Source organism: Dermacentor andersoni, chromosome 9 (assembly GCF_023375885.2).
Source record: "Dermacentor andersoni chromosome 9, qqDerAnde1_hic_scaffold, whole genome shotgun sequence".
NCBI lineage: Eukaryota > Metazoa > Arthropoda > Arachnida > Ixodida > Ixodidae > Dermacentor > Dermacentor andersoni.
The window spans coordinates 112,570,174-112,591,295 of NC_092822.1; the positions used below are offsets into that span (position 1 = coordinate 112,570,174).

The 21,122-nt window shown below is 46.5% G+C and overlaps 2 protein-coding genes across 2 annotated transcripts in view; one reads left to right on the plus strand and one right to left on the minus strand.

Annotated features, from left to right (window-relative positions):
- LOC126529603 (ATP-binding cassette sub-family C member 3-like) overlaps nucleotides 1–10,722 on the minus strand; it is a 68,535-nt gene extending 57,813 nt beyond the window's left edge. The window contains exons 1-3 of the mRNA XM_055070041.2: nucleotides 10,546–10,722; nucleotides 10,130–10,205; nucleotides 8,841–9,057 (exon numbers count right to left, since the gene is read on the minus strand). Of these exons, the coding sequence (XP_054926016.2) occupies nucleotides 8,841–9,057; nucleotides 10,130–10,205; nucleotides 10,546–10,718 (466 nt within the window). The 5' untranslated portion in view covers nucleotides 10,719–10,722. The remainder of the gene's footprint in view (nucleotides 1–8,840; nucleotides 9,058–10,129; nucleotides 10,206–10,545) is intronic.
- Nucleotides 10,723–15,922: 5,200 nt separating this feature from the next.
- On the plus strand, nucleotides 15,923–20,168 carry LOC140213347 (uncharacterized). Its single transcript, XM_072284598.1, has 2 exons — nucleotides 15,923–16,831; nucleotides 19,926–20,168. Exons 1-2 carry the CDS (start codon nucleotides 16,067–16,069, stop codon nucleotides 20,166–20,168), a joined length of 1,008 nt encoding a protein of 335 aa, XP_072140699.1. The 5' UTR covers nucleotides 15,923–16,066.
- The last annotated feature ends 954 nt before the right edge of the window (nucleotides 20,169–21,122 follow it).

Consider the following 21,122-nt stretch of genomic DNA (forward strand, 5'->3'; position numbering starts at 1 on the left):
GGAGATCAATTATGTATTTCTGAATGTTCTAATCACTAATGTGACCTTATTGTACTATTATCCTCTATTTCTAAGCTGCGGTTTGGAAGCCATGAAACATACGCGACGATCGTAGCAGCGTGGGTACCATTCTGCTACGATAGGAGCTGAGATGTTATACTTTGACAAGGGTTCAAACTGTTCGCTGCAGGTTACATTGCGTGACTACTTGGTTCGATGGATGAGGTTTCCGCGCCTGAATAAGTTAGTTTTGGCAAGCAATAGTAGCATATCTTACAGTCTGAATTGAGCTTGTCCAGTAAAGGGACTCTTTACGAACTGCGCGAGCATCCTAAGCAGTGGGAAGTGCTGGATTACAGATATCTTTGTTCTATATACCGCATGGTCCAAACATACGGCACCAATGGTTATATATTTATAAACGTTGTGCGGCGTCACTATGCGAGGTCGTATTGCGGCGTTAGCCCGTTTTCTCTTGCTTTTTCGAGAAAGAGGATGATAACCGAAATTCTTTTTCGGTTGTGTTCGTTCCGTTCTCTACGACGCACTCACACGTATTACGAAAATTTTGTCCTCAAAAATAGGCATCGCATTCTTTTTATGCGATCCCTCTCATTTATTATGGCTGTATACAGGCCAAAAAGGCAATGCCGAAGCGCACAGCTGACATATGTATCGTGCTGGTTCACCAACCGCAGTGACCGCTGTACTGAGCAGCGCCATCGGCCTCATGCAGGAAGGCTAGCGTAGACATATGGTAATTTGAAGCGTACTAGACTTGAAATGCGCGAGAACGATGCCGGTGCATCACAAATATTTGATAGCGCCTGCCGCTTAGATGTTTCGTGGTTGCCCTAGATTGGCCGTGCAATGGCATGCGCTCTTACGCTTTATGTTTTACTCCCTACGCCAAGAAATCAGATAGTGAGCAGATTTACCATTTCATGCTGCTAATACAGAGACACTCGTTTTCTTTGTTGAATTAAAACCGTTATAAAGAAAATATTTCACAACACATACACACACCACGACTGATATTGTGCGTACACCGCGGCTGATAAAGCGCGTCACATTTTTGCGCCCCCAAGAGATATTGCCGCCTACTGTAGTTACCGATGCACCGAAAAGCTTCCCTGACGACCTTATATGAACGGACATAGCGTAAATTTCACAAAGTACCATCTAAAGCATCTCGAAATCGTTCCGCAGCACGCGACCGCAATACTTTCAAGCAGCGCCACGCCGGATCGCCCAAGCTAGAGAGGCGGAAAGGCTCTCCGCGCGCCCTATCCTACTCGCCCGATGAAAAGGTCTATATGTTTTGGTGATTTCAGTTTTGCTGATATCGTGTGGTCCAACCCATCTAGTTTCTCGTGGTTCGTCTGAAAGGGCCAACTTGTCAATATCTGCGCGGATTTTAATCTCACTCAACTAGTTAAAAGCTTCACGCGCACTGTGTCTAGAGCCTCAAATGTATTGGATTTGACACTAATCACATCACTTGACACTATTTCTTCACTCACTCATTTGCCTGGACTAAGCGATCATTGCATTCTTCATTTGATATGCAATGTCTGAAGCCGGCTACTGGCCAACATAAAATAAGTTACTCGGAATTACGCAAGGGGAGACTTCGCCTCAATTAACGTCGAACTAGATGCGTTCGCTAATGCTTACCTAAATAATTTCGACCATCGCTCTGTCCATGATAACTGGGCCGCATTCAAAAACTGGGTTCTATCGCTCATAGAAAAGTACGTGCCCTTGCGCAATGTTAAAGCTTTCCGTTCCGCGTGGCTTACGCCAACGCTAAACATACTTCTTCGTAGTGCTTCAGTGGTTGTGGTTACTCATTTTTTTTAGTGCTTCAGCCTGTCGTCGACGTCTTCGTTCGCCTTCCCCGAAAATGAGGGTAGCTCTCGCAGCAGTGTCCAGTAGCCAGCCTGCTCTGCGTAAATTCTTCCTGGTTCGACGCTGGTGGGGTCATCATTGCCTACTCCGGAATCGACCATGTCCGCTGTTTGTGAATGTAAACCGGCCAAGCATCTATTCCGTCAGACAGTTGGTAGAGCTGGGTCATGCTGTATTGTCCAGTATTTACCCCGCGCCTCGACCAAAGATGGTACGAAAGATGTTTGTTTACAAAGTGAAACTAGGTGCAGGAGGAAGCCAGAGGGAAGGACCAGCTGGCGCGGAGTACAGCCGAACCAACGCGCGCACACTCTACCTCTTCTTTCTTTGCCTCAGGCGCGCAGTGCTGCGACAATATTTACATGACATATTTGCATTATCTCTTATCTCGTACAGAAGAAGCTACCAGTTTTCATTTCCTGCTCAAATATACATTGCTAGAGTCAAGCACTCCCGCTTCGCTTCCCCTTGTCAACGCAGTGCGGCTTCACTCGATATCAGGGGGCCACAGTTCTGCCTGTCATCATCTGGTGGTGCTTGCCAGTCCCATGCTGAGCTCGCATTGTCACTATATTGAGGCACATCGACGTCCCCACAACTAATTCACAGTTCGTGCAAAACGCAACAAGTAATGATAAGCTTGTTCCTTCTCTCAACAAAAGTCTAGTGCAGTAGCTGGCCGTACTTGCCCTTGAGGTCCCCAAGGGCATTATCAATTCTCACTCTTGTTGCCGAAATTTTTGTTTTAAGCGCACGTTGTCTTGCATTTAGATGCCCAGAGATCACAAATAGTGTCATGACGTAATCATGAAGTGGATAAGGAGCATCTCCAAGAAGATGGGACTTCCAAGAACACCAAAGGCCTGGCAACCGCTCGGCAAGCCTTGACCTTCTGAAAATTGTGGAGTCTTGAATTTTGCTGGAATTGCCCATTTGTGACGTCCAGAAACTTCGTATAGTCGCACACAGCTTGCAGAGTCAAAGATGAGTAGCTCTGCCTGTTTACATGCGCAGAACGCACCTTTTTAGCAGAGCACCGAACACTTACATAGGAGTCATCGATACATCCAGTTATACTGGGCACTCCCGGCAGCTGCAATAAAAAGAGAAATGAATGAACTCATGTGACAGAAATTTAAAATTTAAGCAGCTTAACTGGATGCATGTGCTTCCCTTGAATGAGCAGCCCTTCCGCGTAAATTGGGATCGAGTTTAATAGGGCTGGGTTTATATGTGACGATACAAGCCCGAATCATGTCAAAATTCTTCATGGGAAAACATCACGTCACAGACTGTTGTTGCGAAATAGAGTGCATGGCATGAAACTGTGAAACATCAATAAAATTCTTACTTGCTCAAAGTGTGCTCACAGCTGGTCGAGGTCTGCAGGGAATGTTACGAGCTCCTTGGCTATTCCTACCATATAATCAAGCATGCGCTCAACAATCCTAAATGTTGTTGCATCCCGAATGCCGAATCTAATGGCTTCATCCCTCAGGCACGCCTTGTTTGCAGTGAACCTGAAGAAGTATACATATGTTAGGACCAATCAGCATAAGCGCCCTGTCAGAAGGAATAGAGTACAAGGATTACACGCAAATAAAAACCTAACCGATCAAATAATGGTATGCCCTTTAATCTCTTCAGGTGTTAGTATGGTAATGGAGCTTACAAGCTTTGTGCCTCAAAATCAGTAAGAGCAGGCATATTGGCCATGTATCGAATGTATTTCTCGCTCCTTACAGCTTTTCGAACGGAAATAGGGGTGGAAGCCTGGTTATTAGCTGCTGCTTTTATTCCTTTCCCTAGGATATATGTACTGGTGAGCTTAATGTCGTTAACACTTTTATCATTTAACATTTGCAGCCGAAATGTACAAGATATACTGCTAGTTAGCTTGTGAAAGCTACAGTGCGTATAAAAGTCGCCCTTGCGTACCCTTCTTTTCTGCGGCATTTACGAATGCGTTTTTACGGACCTCAAGCTGGGCATTTATGCAGTGTCAGCAATCTTCGTATGCAATAAAGAGAGACAGAAACCAAATTTCTGCGTGAAGGAGTCAATGCAGATTTATTGTCTATAAACATTTAAGGATTTGAATTACTTTGGACTGCAAAAATACAATCGCTCAATCTTAATGCACACCTTGTGCGTTTTGATCGAGTGACCGTGTCTAAACGGACAGCATAGAATTGCATTATATTTTACTACTTCAAGAAAACACGATGTAAGATTATGTAAACAGGCGCACAAACTTAATATAACTCTGACTTCCCATATCATAAGAAGCCAACAAACACTCACACCAAGGAGAACATAGGGGAAATTACTTGTGCTTAATATATGAAATAAAGAAACGATAAATTAATGGATAATAAAGTGGATGAAAAAACAACTTGCCGCAGGTGGGAACCGAACCCACAACCCATACTTGGCGAAATGCAAAGGTTGTGGGTTCGGCTCCCACCTGCGGCAAGTTTTTTTCATCCACTTTAATATCCATTAATTTATCGTTTCTTTATTTCATTTACTAAGCACAATTAATTTCCCCTATGTTGTCCTTGGTGTCAGTGTTTGTTGGCTTCTTAAGATATGACTAATAAAAATCGTGCCCCTCGTTTAACCCCCTTTCTTCTCGTTTCTGACTCACCAGAACAAGACCAGAACGCGCTCTTCAGCGTTTTTGGAAGGTGATCCGCCACAATTACTGCGAGGATAGAACTCCGAGCCCTCAAACCTTCTTATCAGGCTGTCCGCTACAGTTCTGTAATCTCTGATGTTCTGGGGAACTGCAAACAAGCAAATATTTAACGGATACAATAACAAGATATCTGCGGTATTAAAGTGGTGCTATGCTTACCTCTTCATCTGTGTATAGCCGCACAGCGTACTCAACGAATCCTACAATCCTCGGGCATTTGCGTGACGGTTCAGCGAAGGCCTCCCAAAAGAAAGCTTCGTACAGCATCTGCGTCACCTCGTTATCGCTATTGGCCGAGCTGGAAGAGCTACTGCTCGAGCTGTTCTCTTCGTTAAACGCAAGATCTATAGCAGCAGTAAACGCAGCTTTTTTGCCAAGCACCACAATGTTGTGCGCATGGTCCTACTGGAACTCCAGACCTGAACATATAACCGACTGCGCCCACTCTCGTTCAACCGTTGGCCGTCGGTGTCGCTTTTATGACGAGTTCGTCTGCCATATTACTGCTGATTGGAGCGGCGCTGTAATTAGAACGGCGGCTGTTTGTTGTAACGAACTGCTTGCATAGTTGATGATTTTTGCGAACATGGTGACAGTGATGTCGCAAGGCTTTGATCGGTCATTTGGCTCGAAAAGTTGACTGCCTGAACCTGAAAAATGTCGGTGCTTGTAGTCCGCTGCTCTGTAAAATTGTGTTAAATAGCCACGCCTATTGTCTTTTTCCCGCAGCAACAAACCTCGCAGCTCTTGCGCATTAAGTCACATTGTTTATAGAGTTCGTAAAATTCACGATAGTTTCATTGTTTAAGTTGTAAAGTCTGCTTCTGCGCTTTTTAGAAACTGGTATACACCATAGCGTTCGACGACAGAACGATTACAAATCACTTTAACTCTTACAATTTGTCAATGAGTGTGTCGTATGTTCAAAAAGAGAATCACGTATACAGCTTCACTGCGTACATATCTTTCGCACCACCGTTATGCGCCACCGTATCACGCAGAAAAGCTAGACTTGAAGTTTGGAAATAGTTCCGTAACGCAAGGCCTGCAGTGCAGCCCGTTTTAAAGAACGGAGATCCGCTTTTCTAGCCATCAACTCACCTGGACATGAAATAATATTAAAAAAGAAGTTATGCTCACCTTTCTTTTAAACAAACTCGATAAATTTCTTGCAAACATCGAGCGCAGGAATTACTTTTGATAATGTTCACCAGATTATCTGCCTTTATTACAACACAGAGCAGTAAGTCCTGATGTAATCTCTGACATTAGACTATCTGCAATCAACTTAAGAAAGCTAGTTTATTCTATGAATCATTTAAAAAAAAAACATTTTTCTGTCCCTTACGGAGGCTAGGAAAGTTAAATTTATGCCGTCTAGCATTGCAGCTGCCACCTGTACTCGCTGTTTGCGCTTCTTGCACCGATCCTCCTCCTGTAGTCTCACTATACAAACGCATAACATTCGAAAATTCCGTTTTCTTTTTATAGTTGTGAATTTATTAATTCACCACGAATACAAGCGCGTTGTTCCTGGCGAAATGACCGCACGAGCGTTGGATCAGATGGCGGAACAGACGACAGCGAACGGTTATAACTAGTGCCACTATGCCCTTACGTTCTGTGACCCCAGTGGGAAAACAGTTGAACAAGACCAGGCGTGCTGGGCAAGGGACATCTGTGCAGGTCTGGAGTTCAGTAGGTTGTGGCTGCGCGTACCGATTCCGCCTGAACACGGAAGTGATGCGGGCTATTTCCGCCCGAATCCACGCCTCGGTGTCAAGGCAATTAATTAAAGAGTGATCCGGCGCGGAGCCAGTTGATCCAAAACGACCAGTGGAAAGCGCGAAGCCGCTCCAGACTGAGCAGTGAAATTCGTATTTGTTGCCGCGGAGCAAGAAATCCGGCTCTCAATCGACCAGTGGAATACGCCATCAAATTAATGACATCAGGCGTACTTTTCCATCAGCAGGCTTACAGAGTAGAATAACACACTGTCAAAAGCGTCACTTCCAAACGTTAACTCTTTATTCGGCGAATCTGCGGCCAGCAAACCAAGTCGCATTCCAAGCGCAATGATAGCGCCGAGCCACGTCGGCGATCGTTGAAATAAGATCTGCGGGTCAAGCACGTTGGCTTTTATAGATGACTCGTCGAATGTTGCGGCGTAAACGCCGGTGTCCGCGCGCCTTCCAAAAAGCACTACACAATTCGTGTAACGCATAAATCTGATTACACAAAGTTCGGAGAGAACATACACAACAGGTAGAATCAACGATAACATTTGAGTAAGTTGCAAATTATGCAGGCGCCTCTTGCGCTGAGTGAAAACCTCAAGTTGTTAGTGGGTGAAACATACTATCAGGAAGAAGGATAAATATGTATACATTTCAATATTGTCGCGTTTTAGCGGCGGTGAAGAATCAGTGTTTAAGTTGTAAGTCATGAATCTAAGTCGTTATTGTTTTATTGGGCAAGGTCGTTGGACGTCAATAATCGTAGCTCATCGCTTCGTGGCCTTGAAGACACATATGTGAAATTGTTGCAATGTTTACCACATATTTATAAAAGTCATAGACCTACTTAGAAATGGTGTATAATACATCAGATTTCTCCGGGTTAGCTGCTTTAAGTGGTGCGTCTCACCTAATTCTGACAGCTCTCTCTTTTTTTAATTTTCGAAATGCAACTTTGTATAATAGATCAATATGTTTTTATTTCATGATTTTCAATAATTTTATAAGAATAATTGCTTAAATAATATATCGATTCGTTCCCAATGATCACTGCACTCTAACTTTTACTTTTGAATTCAGCAAGCCTAAACTAATTATCTGCAGTTGATCGCGAGCGAAACGATTTCTCCGTTTCCATGTAATGAGACTGAAGCCTCTGAGGTAGATCTTCCACTTAATGGATCAGCATCAGCGGAGATGCAAGGCTATATCTCTACAATAATTTGTCTGTATCACCCTAATGAAATCTTTACGCAAGGTAAGGCTAGAGGCGTGGAATAGGTTAAATAAAATGAGACGCATGCGCATCAGTGGTGGCAGAGATATAATTCACGTTTTTCAAACGAAAGTTAAGCATCGTCGCATCGTCACATTCATTATTTGCGTTAATTTGCCGCAAGCGGTGCATGGTGCCGAATATCGTTTGCGTCGACAGCGCAGGTCGTGGCGGCCAGTCATACCTATTCCAGCGCAGCTGTTTACCTCCAGGCCCCGTATGCATCCCCGCAAGCGTCCACAGGGGGGGAGGGGGGATGTACCCTGGGCGGCTTACGTCTATTACGGCTATTGGAGACACAGCGTGTGGACCGGAATGGAGACGAGTAGGGGAGAGAGGCAAAAGTGTGGCGACGGCGCTGCAGAAATGAAGATGGGTGGAAGAGAGGCGGAAAATATGGCGACAGCGCTGCAGCTATCGATACGGGTAGGGGAATAGGAGGAAATAGTGTGGCGACAGCGCAGCAGCAATGTAGGCGGGTAGGGTAGAGTGTGTTGAGTGTGGCGAGAGCGCTGTAGCAATAGAGACGGGTAGGGGAGAGGGGTAAAGAGTGTGGCGACAGAGCTGTAGCAATGGAGACGGGCTGGGGAGAGGGATAAGGAGTGTGGCGACAGAGCTGCAGCAATGGAGGCCGGTAAGGGATAGGGGGAAAGAGTGCGGCGACAGTGTTGCAGTTTGTGACCATGGCGCCTGTGCACGTGGCCTGCGCTTCTGTGGTTATAACGTCTTATAACGAGTCAGAGGTGCCGGTGTGGCTGCAGCAGCGGGGTGGCTGCAGCAGTTGCATGGGAGGTGCGGTGACCGCGGCGGCGCTTGTGTCGGCGTAGTGTGGTGCCATATGAAGGAAATGTATGATTTTATAATGTATGCAGCCCATGCATGTAGCCTAAACAGCGGCGCTGGTAATCCGTCCCCATGTAAATGTTGTGGCCCCAACATGTTTTCCGGACATGCTGAGCCCAAATAACGTGAGTTTTAGCATGACAGCTTCTCAGGTGAATTCCAAGAAGTGCGCCACTTCTGGTGAAAGAAACTGAATAGTAGGGAACTATATGTGTGCCATGTTGAAAACAACACCGAAACAAGCCACATAATAAACAGGCGTGAAAGCTGTTATACTTAAGGTAGTGATTATGTCTTAGACTTCCCGTACGGACCTTCGCACACGGCCGCTCAAGTTCTCTCCGCAATGTTGATCATATGAAAACGTGCATACCGTCTATCAAGCACAAGGCCACGAGACTTGGTAACCAAGGAAGTTGCACAGAGGAAATGGCGGTAGTGCCACCATTTGTCGTTGCATCCGTCGTCCCCCACTTGATCCACACCTGCTGCGTCGCAAAAGCACAGGCAGCTGCTAGGAACATGAGGACTGCCATGACTGCAGGCCATCCTGTTAGGCGGAGGAGGCTGCACAGCAACTGCCACCCTGTCTGGCCAGAGAAGGAGAGCGTGATTTGGTATGCATACAGCTCACTCGAACAAACCTGGACAACGGGATGTTGCTAACCAAATTCCCCGGGATTTTAAATCTAGAAGACACAATAGGAAATCACACATGTAATATTGCTATTGAGCTAATGGCAGTACTGCTACGTACCACAGTGAAGTTTCTATGTTGCGCTGCTATTCATTATACGTTGGCTCCCCTTGGCCGCAAATACTATGCTCATATCAAGTCCTGATCATTTCAGTAGGTCAGTAGTAATTGATAGTTCCAGGCATGGGTCGCGTTCACTGTGGCTTCCTACACAGACTCTACATAGCCTCGACTACCGGCTGAATGATAGCTGCACTAAGCAATACCGTTATCTTTTGGTGTGTCATACGAATGTAGGGCAGCATGGTCATTAGTTAAACCCGAATCCTCAGGACCATCAGCCTTCCCTCTCATTCTCGGTTATATGTTATAACATGGCCCTATGTCGCGTTTGCAGCTGCACTAATGAAAAGGTTAATACGTCACGACCAATAAACAAGATAAGTAATAGAAACGTTTCTCATTAGCAGATCAGAAGACAGACGCATCAGAAAGACATGAGTAGGTCTTTCACCCAAATAAGTTATATACTGAAGCACTTATTAAGTGTGTTTTTGGGTGTCATCATCATCATTATCATCAGCCGGGCTCCTTCTCATTTAGTTGTCCGAGTATTGCATCGTGCAGATTTCTATTGTACCTAAAACCATCGGCAAACTTGCTTTATTTCTTGTTCATGCGTAAGCACACTAATAACATAAGCTGACGCCATCGCAACGGTCGCCTTCGCGCACTGAAAACATGAAATCGGCACACGCATTACATGAGCTTCGGCAAAGCTGTTGTGTCTTTTCATTAAGAACTCCTCGAAATCTACTGAGCGTGAGCGCTTCGTTGCCAACTGTTTTAGTACAAGCTCTAATGTTTATGAATACTTAAATGACAATGGGCCGTTAGCAGGACAGATTCTTCAAAATATTTGTTGCCTTTCTTACCGTGCAGTTGCAGACATCATAAATTCTCACCTTGCTGGACTGTCCCAACTCTTCTCCAGTTATCCTTCCAACTACGTCGTTTTCTTCCATTTTCTCAGCTTCAGTTCTGAAAGGTTTCAGAATAATTTTCTCCCGAAATTGCACTCTGAGAAGCACTAATCATTACGCAAGGATTATAAGCAAATGTTCGTAAAAAAAGTGAACATACAAAGAGTTAGCAGGCTTTTCATTCGTCACTTTACTATGCTTTCGCAACTATCTTTCACAAATCGATCCGATCACAAGCAGCATCGAATTTTCCGCATGCCTATGATGGAATTTTGAGTCGTTCACAAGGGTTGGAAATATGATGCCAACTTATTATAAATCAATGAAGGCCGAGACACTTTTCTGTATTTACCAGTTGAATTAGCTTGTCTTTAGTTCAGTGAGAAATCTTTGCTTACTCATTTTTTCTGAGGAGACGGGTTGTCGGATCTTGAAGAGCTTCACGGAAATTTTTAGGTGACTTTGGGTCGTTTATCAGGGCTTCCACTTTGTCGTATACCTTAATTCGCTTCTTGTCCACTAAAATGAGCTTGTCCATGTAGTGCAAGTACTTTGCTTGATTGCACACCATAATTCGAGTCTGAAGGAAAGGCGTGGAAAGAACGGCAAGGTTACATTGTAATGTACAGCTGAAACAAAATCACATCGTGCACGTTGGCAAACAGTTTAGTGCTTAATTTGTAGCCCCATTTTTATGGACGAGTCACATGAAGTACCCTACGGGAGAGGGAAACATGTGCCTTAGAGGCTGATCATGTGGATAGGGAGCAAGGGGCGTATTGGTGTCGGCTTTCAGTGTCGCTAAAAAGAACAATGTCTGCGTGGAATAGGTGCGAATTGTGGTCAGGCTGTGCGATTCGCCGGATGAGTAGCTTGGGTGCAGATGTTGCACGTGTAGCACCCATACTAACGATGCTGATCAAAACATCTTGAGAATTTGATTTCGTATTACGCAACCATTGATGTCTCTAACCACCAATTTTTTTGAGCACCTGCGCAAAGGCTAAGTACACAGTTTCTTGGTTTCAACCGCTATTGCCACACAGCGCAGAGATCTGGGACACTGGCAGCTAACTCTGCAAGGTTTAGTTGTGATGAAATCGGCCATAAAGCGGCCGTATAGGACGAATAAGACCAATATGACCACACGCACACTCGCGCGCACATACAGAGATTGCGCTAAAGAGAAGACTCAATTCCTGTATCATCGCCAACGCTTTACCAAAGACACCATAGCCGCTGACTACGGGGGCGCTCCGGGGCCCGAGCCCCCTCTGAAGTTCTTCCGGCAGAGACTCCCCCGCCCCCGGCAATATCGAAGTCTGCCCCTTCCCTAAACTGTTACTGCAAGATTTCTGCTACCCACATCATTTGAGGTTACTTTTGAGTTGCCTCTATCTTTTCACTTAAATTTTATTGTGGCTAGAAGCTTACTACATCATTGCTGGCAGTGGACGTGCACGGATTTTAACTCATACTTTCGCTTTATTTCTCCAAATCATCACCATTGGAGAATAAGCGCATTAGAAGCTCCAGCCGCGGCTACCTCACCGGTTTCTTTTTCACTTCAACATTCTTTTTAACTTTTCACTTTGAACGCCCCTACAAACACACAATATAATTAAATACACGCCTAGGACAAAGCTTATATTTTAAAGAGAAGGAGGTAGCCAATTAACAATAATTTCTAATGGTATGGACATCCTATGTCTAGAGAAATAATATGTTGCTGTATATTCACCTCGCTCCACATTTCTTGGTGAGGTACTGTGACCTTGAAAAAAAACTGCAGACTACAGTGACGCCTTTGGTAGAGTCCTTTATTAAAGCGTTTGAAATGCACGCGAATAGTATGTGCCTCAGTAGTGCTTCCCTGTTCAGTAAGAAATGCTAACGATACATACAAGCGCATATCCGAGAGGTCCTTTTCTTGTCTTAGGAAACTGAAAACGCACTTTCAGTCGACGTTGAACAAGCCCATTTGAACCGCCTGGCAATTTCGCACGCTCTCAAAGAACTCTCCCACAAAATCAATTTGAATGAAATTGCCGACGACATCTTTACTAGATCAAGTGCCCGAATGAAGACTTTTTCACTGATGGTGAAACTTTCGCGTCAGACAAGGAACTGATCTCTTTAATAGGAAAGAGAAAAGCGCCAACTTACAAGTCAAAGCAAACCACCCGGCTAATAAAACAACGAAAAAAAGTTATACAAGGGAACGAAAACCAGGTACATGACAGTGCAAGCAGGGTGAGGCCTTTTGGTACACAAAGACGCTTGGTTTCGCTAGTTGTAAAGCTCCCTTGTCTATGCTGTGCATTTTTCTTATTAATCCTTATTCGTCATATACTCTATTAGCAGCTGAATAACAAAATCCACATAGTTCTTAGTTGCTCTCATCTTCTCGCGCTTTTGAGAAATCGATGTGTCTTATTTATTTATTTGTTAATATGTTTGTTTATTTGTGCGCCTGATAACTTATTACTCCATAATCCTCTGTTTGGCCGCCGGAAATAAATGAAACCAGTAAGACATGAGACAATGAGCAGCATAAGACATGCTTTGACAAGTTACTAAACTATTGCATCATGGCGTCCCATTACGTTCTGCTAATAATTCTAGTTATAACTTCTCTTCAGGAATTGTTATATATGTAAAATATTTATATTTCTTATCTCGTATATATTCAATTGACCTTTCGTCAGGCAAAGATTTCTTGGTTATATCCGCGTATTAAAATTTTCACATGGCATTTCACGGCTTTTCCATTCATGTACTCGCACATTTGTGCGACTTAATACGTGCAAAACACATATATCTTCCTAACGTGCTTAACTGAATCCGCTTGTCACATGCTGATCCGAGAGCCGCGTCTCTTGGTGGTGCGAGGGTATTCACGCTGTGAAACTGAGCTGTCTCCTACTATGAGGTCTCTTCGCAACTCTTCGTAACAGTTGTGGTGGAGGTGCGGGGTAATCGACACCCGAAGACGGAGGATGAACCACAAGTTCTTCATCGGAGCCGTCGCCTTGCTCGACTCCCACGGAATCCACCGGAGTTGAATATGTCCCACGACGCAGACGAACAACGGCCCATTCCAACTGCTGCCCCGACAAGTTCTGTTCTGCAACTGAGAGATGCGCGTCCCTTCGCCGGAAGATCGGACGAAGACGTCGAGGTATGGCTCATCCATTATCACCGGGTGAGTGCCGCCAACAGGTGCAACAGCGATTCCCAGCTTTCGAACGTTGTGTTCTTTCTAACGGATACTGCGTTGTTGTGGTTCGACAACCACGAGGAAACGTTCACAACATGGGGAAGATTTGTTTCGGAAATCAAAGATCGATTCGGTGACTCCGCGAGGAAAAAGAAAAGGGCAGAACAGACGCTACTGCAGCGTGCGCAAGTACCAGGCGAAACATGCACGACCAACATTGAGGCAGTACTAAAACTGTGTAGGATGGTGGACTCTGCAATGTCCGAGGAATACAAAGTCGGGCACATCCTAAAAGGAATTGCCGAGGATGTTTACAATTTCCTCATCGCAAAAGACAGCCTGGCTTCCGTCGCTGACATCATTCGGCACTGTCGCACTTTCGAGCAACTAAAGACGAGGCGCATAACGCCGAAGTTTGGCAGGCCAGCCAATGTGACGACAGTTGCAAGCGTGGACAGCAACCAGCCCCTTGATCTTGCATCAACGATACGACAAATAGTTCGGCAAGAACTAAGCCTGTACGCGCAAGTGACACATCCAGGCACTCATAGCTTCCGCCTACCACCAGATTTTGAGCCAAACGTGACATCCTTCTCCCGTATCCTGCGGCAAGGGGCAATGAGGATTATGAACTCGCGCCCCGACAGCAGCCACGTCTATGACGCTCGGCCGCAACAAGAGCAGCCGCATTTTTACCCCCGAGGCCCTGCGACTTCTGTCAAGCCGCGACAAAAACAGCACCGACCCTACTACCACGACGCGACTTATGATAGATATAACGGATTTCAGCAAGCAGCAGAGACACGTTATCCACATAACCACGATCTTTCTCGCCGCCCGCAGCCGTCCACCATTCGTTTCGAGGAAGGCGCTGTGAACCGCGACCCTCCCGTGTGCTACAACTGCGGTTCCACAGGCCATATAGCTCGGTGTTGTCGCCAAGACCGTCAATCACGTAGGACACCATCGATGTTCTCGCCAACCAGAACCCGTACTTCATATGACTAGTGGACGACCGATTTGCTTCCAAGGGACCATTTCTCCCACGAGACCAGACGCAGCGATTCGCCAGCATCTGAGCGGAGTTTGACGCCACCAAATAACCGCCCCCCGTCGCTCTCCGTCCCTTCGGCGCCGTTCTTCCTCACCGCCGCCGGGAAACTAGCATCCGCGGCCAATGGAGGTGTGGTCGCCGGACGGTCTTTGCAAGAAATACCTCTGCCTGATGTGATGTGCAAAAACAAAGTGATTGTCTCGATTGACGGAATACCGACCATGGCGTTAGTTCATACTGGGGCGACTGTGTCTGTGATGAGCCTCGCTTTCAAAAACCGTCTAGGCCACTAAGTTATGTTTTCTTGGAACGACGGTATTACCTTTCGAGCTATTACCTTTCGAGGCGGCGAGTGGCTTCATCCCCTTGGTGTTTGTGCTGTGAGTGTTTTCTTGGCTGGGAAAGTGTTTGTGTCGGAATTCCTCGTTCTTTCTCGTTGTTCGCACGATGTTATTTTTGGTATCGATTTTCTTGAACAGTGCGGCGCTTCCGTGGACTGTGGTTGTGGCGAAATATAATTGAACAAGTTATTTATATCAGCACATTCTGAACAAAGCTCGGGTGGTGAAGACAGGGACACAGACACACTCAGTGTTCTTGATGAAGTGATTGCACCAGCGTGGTGCCTGACGCCCGTTCGTGTTTCGGCAACTACTGTTGATTCTGATTGTGTTGACCTTGTAGTTAGGCCTCTCTGCATAAACTGTGCTAAAAAATACATACTTGTGCCCTGCTCTGTCGTGTGCATGACGAAAGGAGTCGTCACATTGTGGGCGCTTAACTGTTCCGCCACGCCAGTTGTCCTTCCTGGCGGTATGAAAATCGCTCTCCTCGATAAAGCCGCATGTAGATCAATAGCGGGACTAACTACGGACGTCTCTACAGTTTGCTCTCCTTGACATAATCGCCATTCTGAAGAGCTAATGCTTGGCATGATCAGCAAGGCTCTCGGTACATCGGAACGGCAAGCACTAGTACATGTTCTTGCCAGGCATGAGGCTGCATTTGACTTCACGCATGGAGACGCACCCCTTCATTTACCGTCGTCCCGCGCTCGTCACAGAATAGCTACCGGCTCAGCACACCCCATCCGCCAGAAGCCCTACCGAGTGTCATCGTCCGAGCGCAAAGTTATTGCAGAGCAAGTCAAGGAGATGATGAACAAAGGTGTCGTTCAAGAGTCGTGTAGTCCATGGGCGGCCCCAGTAATCCTGGTCCGAAAAAAGATGGCTCCTGGAGATTCCGCGTGGCTTACACACATCTAAACGCAGTGACGAAGAAGGATGTCTATCCACTACCACGAATCAATGACGTCATTGCTTGCACGCTGCTTCTTACTTCTCAACACTTGATTTGCGATCGGGGTATTGGCAAATACCTATTGTTGTATCTGTGCAACGTTTATCACGCGTATTCCCTTGTCACTGTGCGCCGTGTATCTGATGCACGCGGTCATTGTTCACATGTGCTGTTGTATCGTCAGCCAATCGCGTGCCTCGACTGCACCCATGCTCCCTTTATAAGGCGAAGCCACTGAATCGTTGCTGTCTGTTTTGTTCATGTTGCTGTCCGAATAAATACTACTTGACTTCACGGCGTCTCTGGTCAACATGGCGACGAGGATGGGATCGTTCGGGCAGAGGCAATGACCAAGCCTGAGGAAACGGCAACGACGCCACGGCAAGCGAGGACATCAGTGATGACCACCACCCTGGGATCCTTGGCCGAGTTCTGCCCAGACTCTGGCAATATCGAAGTCTACCTGGAAAGGTTCGACCTGTATGCAACCGCCAATGGAATAGACGCAAGTAAGAAGTTGCAAGTCTTCTTAACAATCCTGGGTGAAAAGGCTTACGTGACTCTGCGTAGCCTGCTGCTGCCGAAGAAACCAACGGAAGTTAAGTACGAAGAAGCTACAGAAGCTCTCCGAAAGCACTATGCTCCAAAACGGTCAGTAGTTACCGAACGGTATCACTTTTACCAGCGAAAGCAAGAGCTGGATGAAAGCCTAAAACAGTTCATCGTTGAGCTGAAAAGACTGGCTGCAATGTGCTCGTTTGGAAGCTTTTTGGAAGAAGCACTCCGGGATCGACTGATTGCTGGAATCAGGACGGATTCGATTCGATGCCGTCTTCTTGCCCTGTCAGACGACGAAGTCACCTGGGAGCGAGTATGCAAAATTGCCACCGCCTTGGAAACGGCCCAGAAAGACACCCGAGAAATGCTACCGGAGGGGTCAACCGCCAGTCCTGCGGACGTTTACTGGCATCGGGAGCCCACCACGCAAGGCAGGCGACCCGCGACGAAGACCGCTAGCAACGAGCAGCGTGCCCCCCAAAACGGTCCAAGGAAGCAACGTGGGAAAGGCATTGTTCGCGCCTGTTATAGATGCGGCGGACTGCACGCGCCAGTGAGTTGTCCTTTTCTCAAAAGCACCTGCTTCAAATGCTCGAAGCCAGGGCATGTAGCGAAAATGTGCAAAACAAAGGCCGTGCACAAAGTTGAGGAGACCTTGCTGTCAACAGACTTGCTTACTGTTAGTACGACTAACCAAGTTCATAGCTCTCCGCCTATTGTGCTTAGAGTAAAAGTAAACGGCAAGGAGATTCCGATGGAACTAGACACGGGAGCAGCTGTGACCATAATGTCTGAAAGAGACTTTGATAAAAATTTTCCAAACTATCCATGTTCCAAAGACGACGTGCGTCTAGGAGTGTATAATGGCACTGCACTCAAAGTGAAAGGCGTAGCAAACGTCAATGTATCTTATCAGAACCGAAGCTACAATCTGCCTCTGATAGTTGCAAAGCAAGAGAATGAAGCCCGCATGCCGACGCTTTTAGGTCGCGATTGGATGACTACACTAAAAATTGACTTGCAAAATGCTGTTCAGCAGTTGCAACGTCACGTGGATAACGTACAGGAGGGCAGGCAGATGGTAGCAGCGGAAGCTGAAAAGAAGTTGAAACAGTTGTACGGTGATGTGTTTGAGCCAGGCTATGGTTCTATCAAAGGATTCGCTGGTAGTATACGGATGAAAACCGATGTGCATCCAACTTTTTGTAAGGCGAGACCAGTACCATATGCTTTGCGCGAACAAGTGGAGAGTGAATTGCGTGACCTTGAGAAAGCTGGTGTGGTGTACAGAGTCAGGCACAGTGATTGGGCTACACCGCTAGTTATCGTGCCAAAGAAAACAGGAAAAGAAATTCGGATATGTGGGGATTACAGAGTCACGGTCAATCGGGATATTGAACTTGACCACTATCCACTGCCTCTGCCAGAGGACATATTCGCGTCACTGGTTGGAGGGACCGTGTTCACCTTACTAGATTTGTCGAAGGCTTACCTACAGCTTGAGCTGGATGAGCAGGCACAGCAACTGCTCACGGTGAATACGCACATGGGACTTTTCAGGTTCCGGCGATTGCCGTACGGAGTGGCAAGCGCACCCGCAATGTTTCAAGCCGTGATGGACCAGGTTTTACAAAACATACCTGGAACAGCCTGTTACCTGGACGATGTGTTAATAGCAGGTAAAAACCTGACAGAGTGCTATCACCGTTCCCAGCAAGTGCTACAAGCGCTTAGTAAGCACGGCATTCGTGTAAACGCCGGGAAATGCAAATTTTTCCAAGAAAATGTGTGTTACTTGGGGCACGAGCTAGACAAGCATGGCGTACACCCAGCAGCAGAAAAAGTAAAGGCGATTCGAGAAGCGCCAAAACAAAGTAATGTGACTCGGCTAAAGGCATTTTTGGGCCTAGTAAACTACTACGCCAAATTTTTGCCTGACCTAGCAAATATGCTAGAACCTCTCCACCAACTGTTGCGCAAGGGCAGCACATGGAAATGGTCAAGCCAGTGTGACGCATGTTTCAGTCGCTGTAAGAATTTGATCAGTGAAGACATGCTCTTGGAACTGTATGATGTAAGGAAGGAAATACAGCTGACATGTGACGCTTCTGCTTACGGCTTAGGCGCAGTGCTGTCGCACGTGGTTGAGGGCGTAGAGCGACCGATCGCGTTTGCATCGCGGACGATGACGCCTGCTGAGAGTAACTACGCGCAAGTGGAAAAAGAAGCGCTTGCAGTTGTTTTTGGAGTGAAGAAATTTCATAAATATCTGTACGGGCGTACTTTCAATGTGATCACTGATCACCAGTCGCTAACAGTCATATTTGAGGCTAAGCACCACACAAATGCAGTAGCTGCAGCTCGAGTGCACCGCTGGGGAATTTTTCTTGCTAACTACAGCTTTCGTATTTTGCACAGACCAGGAACAAAGATAGCCAATGCAGATGGTTTATCACGCCTTCCACTGCCGGACGCCGGTGACGAGGCAGAAGAAATCTTTTATTTTTCGCCTGTCAATAAACTCCCCATAACTGCGAAAGATATCGAGCGTGAAACTGTGAAAGATCCAGTTCTCAGCGCTGTTCGTGAAATGGTATGGCACGGATGGCCGCGTGCTGTGGACGCTCATTATCAGCCTTTCTTCGTGAGGCGATTTGAACTTTCAGTGGATTGTGGTTGTGTGGTGTGGAACAACAGAGTCGTGATACCACATCCGCTTCAAAGTGAAGTTATGTGTTTGTTGCATGAGCAACACATTGGCATCACAAAGATAAAAGCTCTTGCAAGGTCAATCGTTTGGTGGCCAAAGATAGACAACTGCTTGGAACAAACTGCAAAGCAGTGTGAAATTTGTCAAAGCACAAAATCTGTGGTGCCACTAGCGCCGCTTTCATCTTGGAAGTGGTGCACAAACAGTTGGGAGAGGATACATCTAGACTTTGCTGAAAAAGAAAAAAAGATGTTCCTTTTAGCTGTAGATTCCTATTCCAAATGGTTGGAAATAAAAGTCATGACGTCAACGACCGCGCAATGCACGATCGAAACAGTGCGCTCGTTGTTCGCAAGTCATGGCCTGCCGAAAGAGGTAGTCACTGATAACGGGCCGCAGTTTCGTGCAAAAGAGTTTAAGGACTTCCTATTGTCAAACGGGGTTAAGCACACGCTTACTCCGCCATATCATCCTCAGTCCAACGGTTCGGCCGAGCGTGCTGTTCAAACAGTAAAGCAGTCGCTGTTGAAGCAATTGCTGGAAGACCAGAGGAATAAAAGTTCCAGGTCACTGCAGCACAGAATTGATAATTTTCTGTTCGCTTATAGAACGACGCCGCATACATTCACCGGCCAAACACCAGCTGAACTCTTTGTGAGGAGGAAGTTGCGCACAAGGTTGTCGTTATTGAAACCAGATCTGCAGGATGCAATAAATGCCAAATCTGAGAGTAATGTACCTAGTGCAAACAAGAGGAGGAGTTCACCCAGAGTATTTTCTGTTGGGGATAGTGTTTGTGCGTTCAGTACGTGGGGAACAGGTGAAATGGCGTCCAGGCAAAATTGTGGATGTGAAATCGGCAATGACATTCCTTGTGGTTGTGGATGGACAGACGCGGTTTGTGCACGTGGACCATTTGCGACATTCTTGTGTAAAGCCTGGTAGTGTTAAAGAAAATGATGTACCTCTGCCACATGCAAGTGAACTGCTTGAAAGTGAAAGTGTCCTTGCACCCGCCTCAAACCGGCCAGTGTTGGATCGGAGTGATGGTGGCCCACCCTCACGTGGAGCCCAAAGTGCGTCAACGTCAGAACAGAACGATGCCGGTTCACCTGTGCTGCTCAGGCGCAGCGCTCGTGATAAGCGCAAGCCAGATCGTCTGACGTACGACAGATTCTGATCTTGTTGGAGGGGAAGTGTTGTATCTGTGCAACGTTTATCACGCGTATTCCCTTGTCACTGTGCGCCGCGTATCTGATGCACGCAGTCATTGTTCACATGTGCTGTTGTATCGTCAGCCAATCGCGTGCCTCGACTGCACCCATGCTCCCTTTATAAGGCGAAGCCACTGAATCGTTGCTGTCTGTTTTGTTCATGTTGCTGTCCGAATAAATACTACTTGACTTCACGGCGTCTCTGGTCAACACCTATGGACCCTGCCGACAAGGAAAAGGCTGCTTTCGTTACTCCAGATGGCCTATCCGAATTTAATGTTATGCCTTTTGGCCTTTGCAATGCTCCTGCCACCTTTGAAAGATTCATAGAAACAGTACTACGTGGTCTAAAGTGGGAGATATGTGCGTGTTACCTCGATGATGTTGTAATCTTTGGCCGCACGTTTGAAGAACATAACGGACGCCTCAGTCTCGTTCTCGACTGCATTGACAAAGCTGGACTGGTTCTAAACTCAAAAAAGCGTCGGTTCGGCGAACGTGAAACACTAGTCCTGGGACACTCAGTCGACAAGGATGGCGTCAGACCCTATCCTCGTAAGATTGAAGCGGTGAGCTCCTTCAAACCACCGCAGTTAGCACGAGAACTCCGCTCATTCATTGGCCTATGTTCGTATTTTCGTCGTTTTGTTCCCCGGTTTGCCGACATCGTTTACCCATGACAAGTATGTTGCGACAAAATGCATCCTTCAATTGCACACCAGAGTGTGATGCATCATTCTCTCAACTGAATTTTTTACTAACGTCAGTGCCTCTCTTGCGTCACTTCGATCCATCTTGCCCGACTGAAGTTCACACTGATGCAAGTGGAATCGGGATAGGAGCGGTGCTTGTACAACGTCACAGTGGCGCAGAACATGTTGTCGCATATGCCAGCCGTTGCCTGAGGAAATCTGAACGCA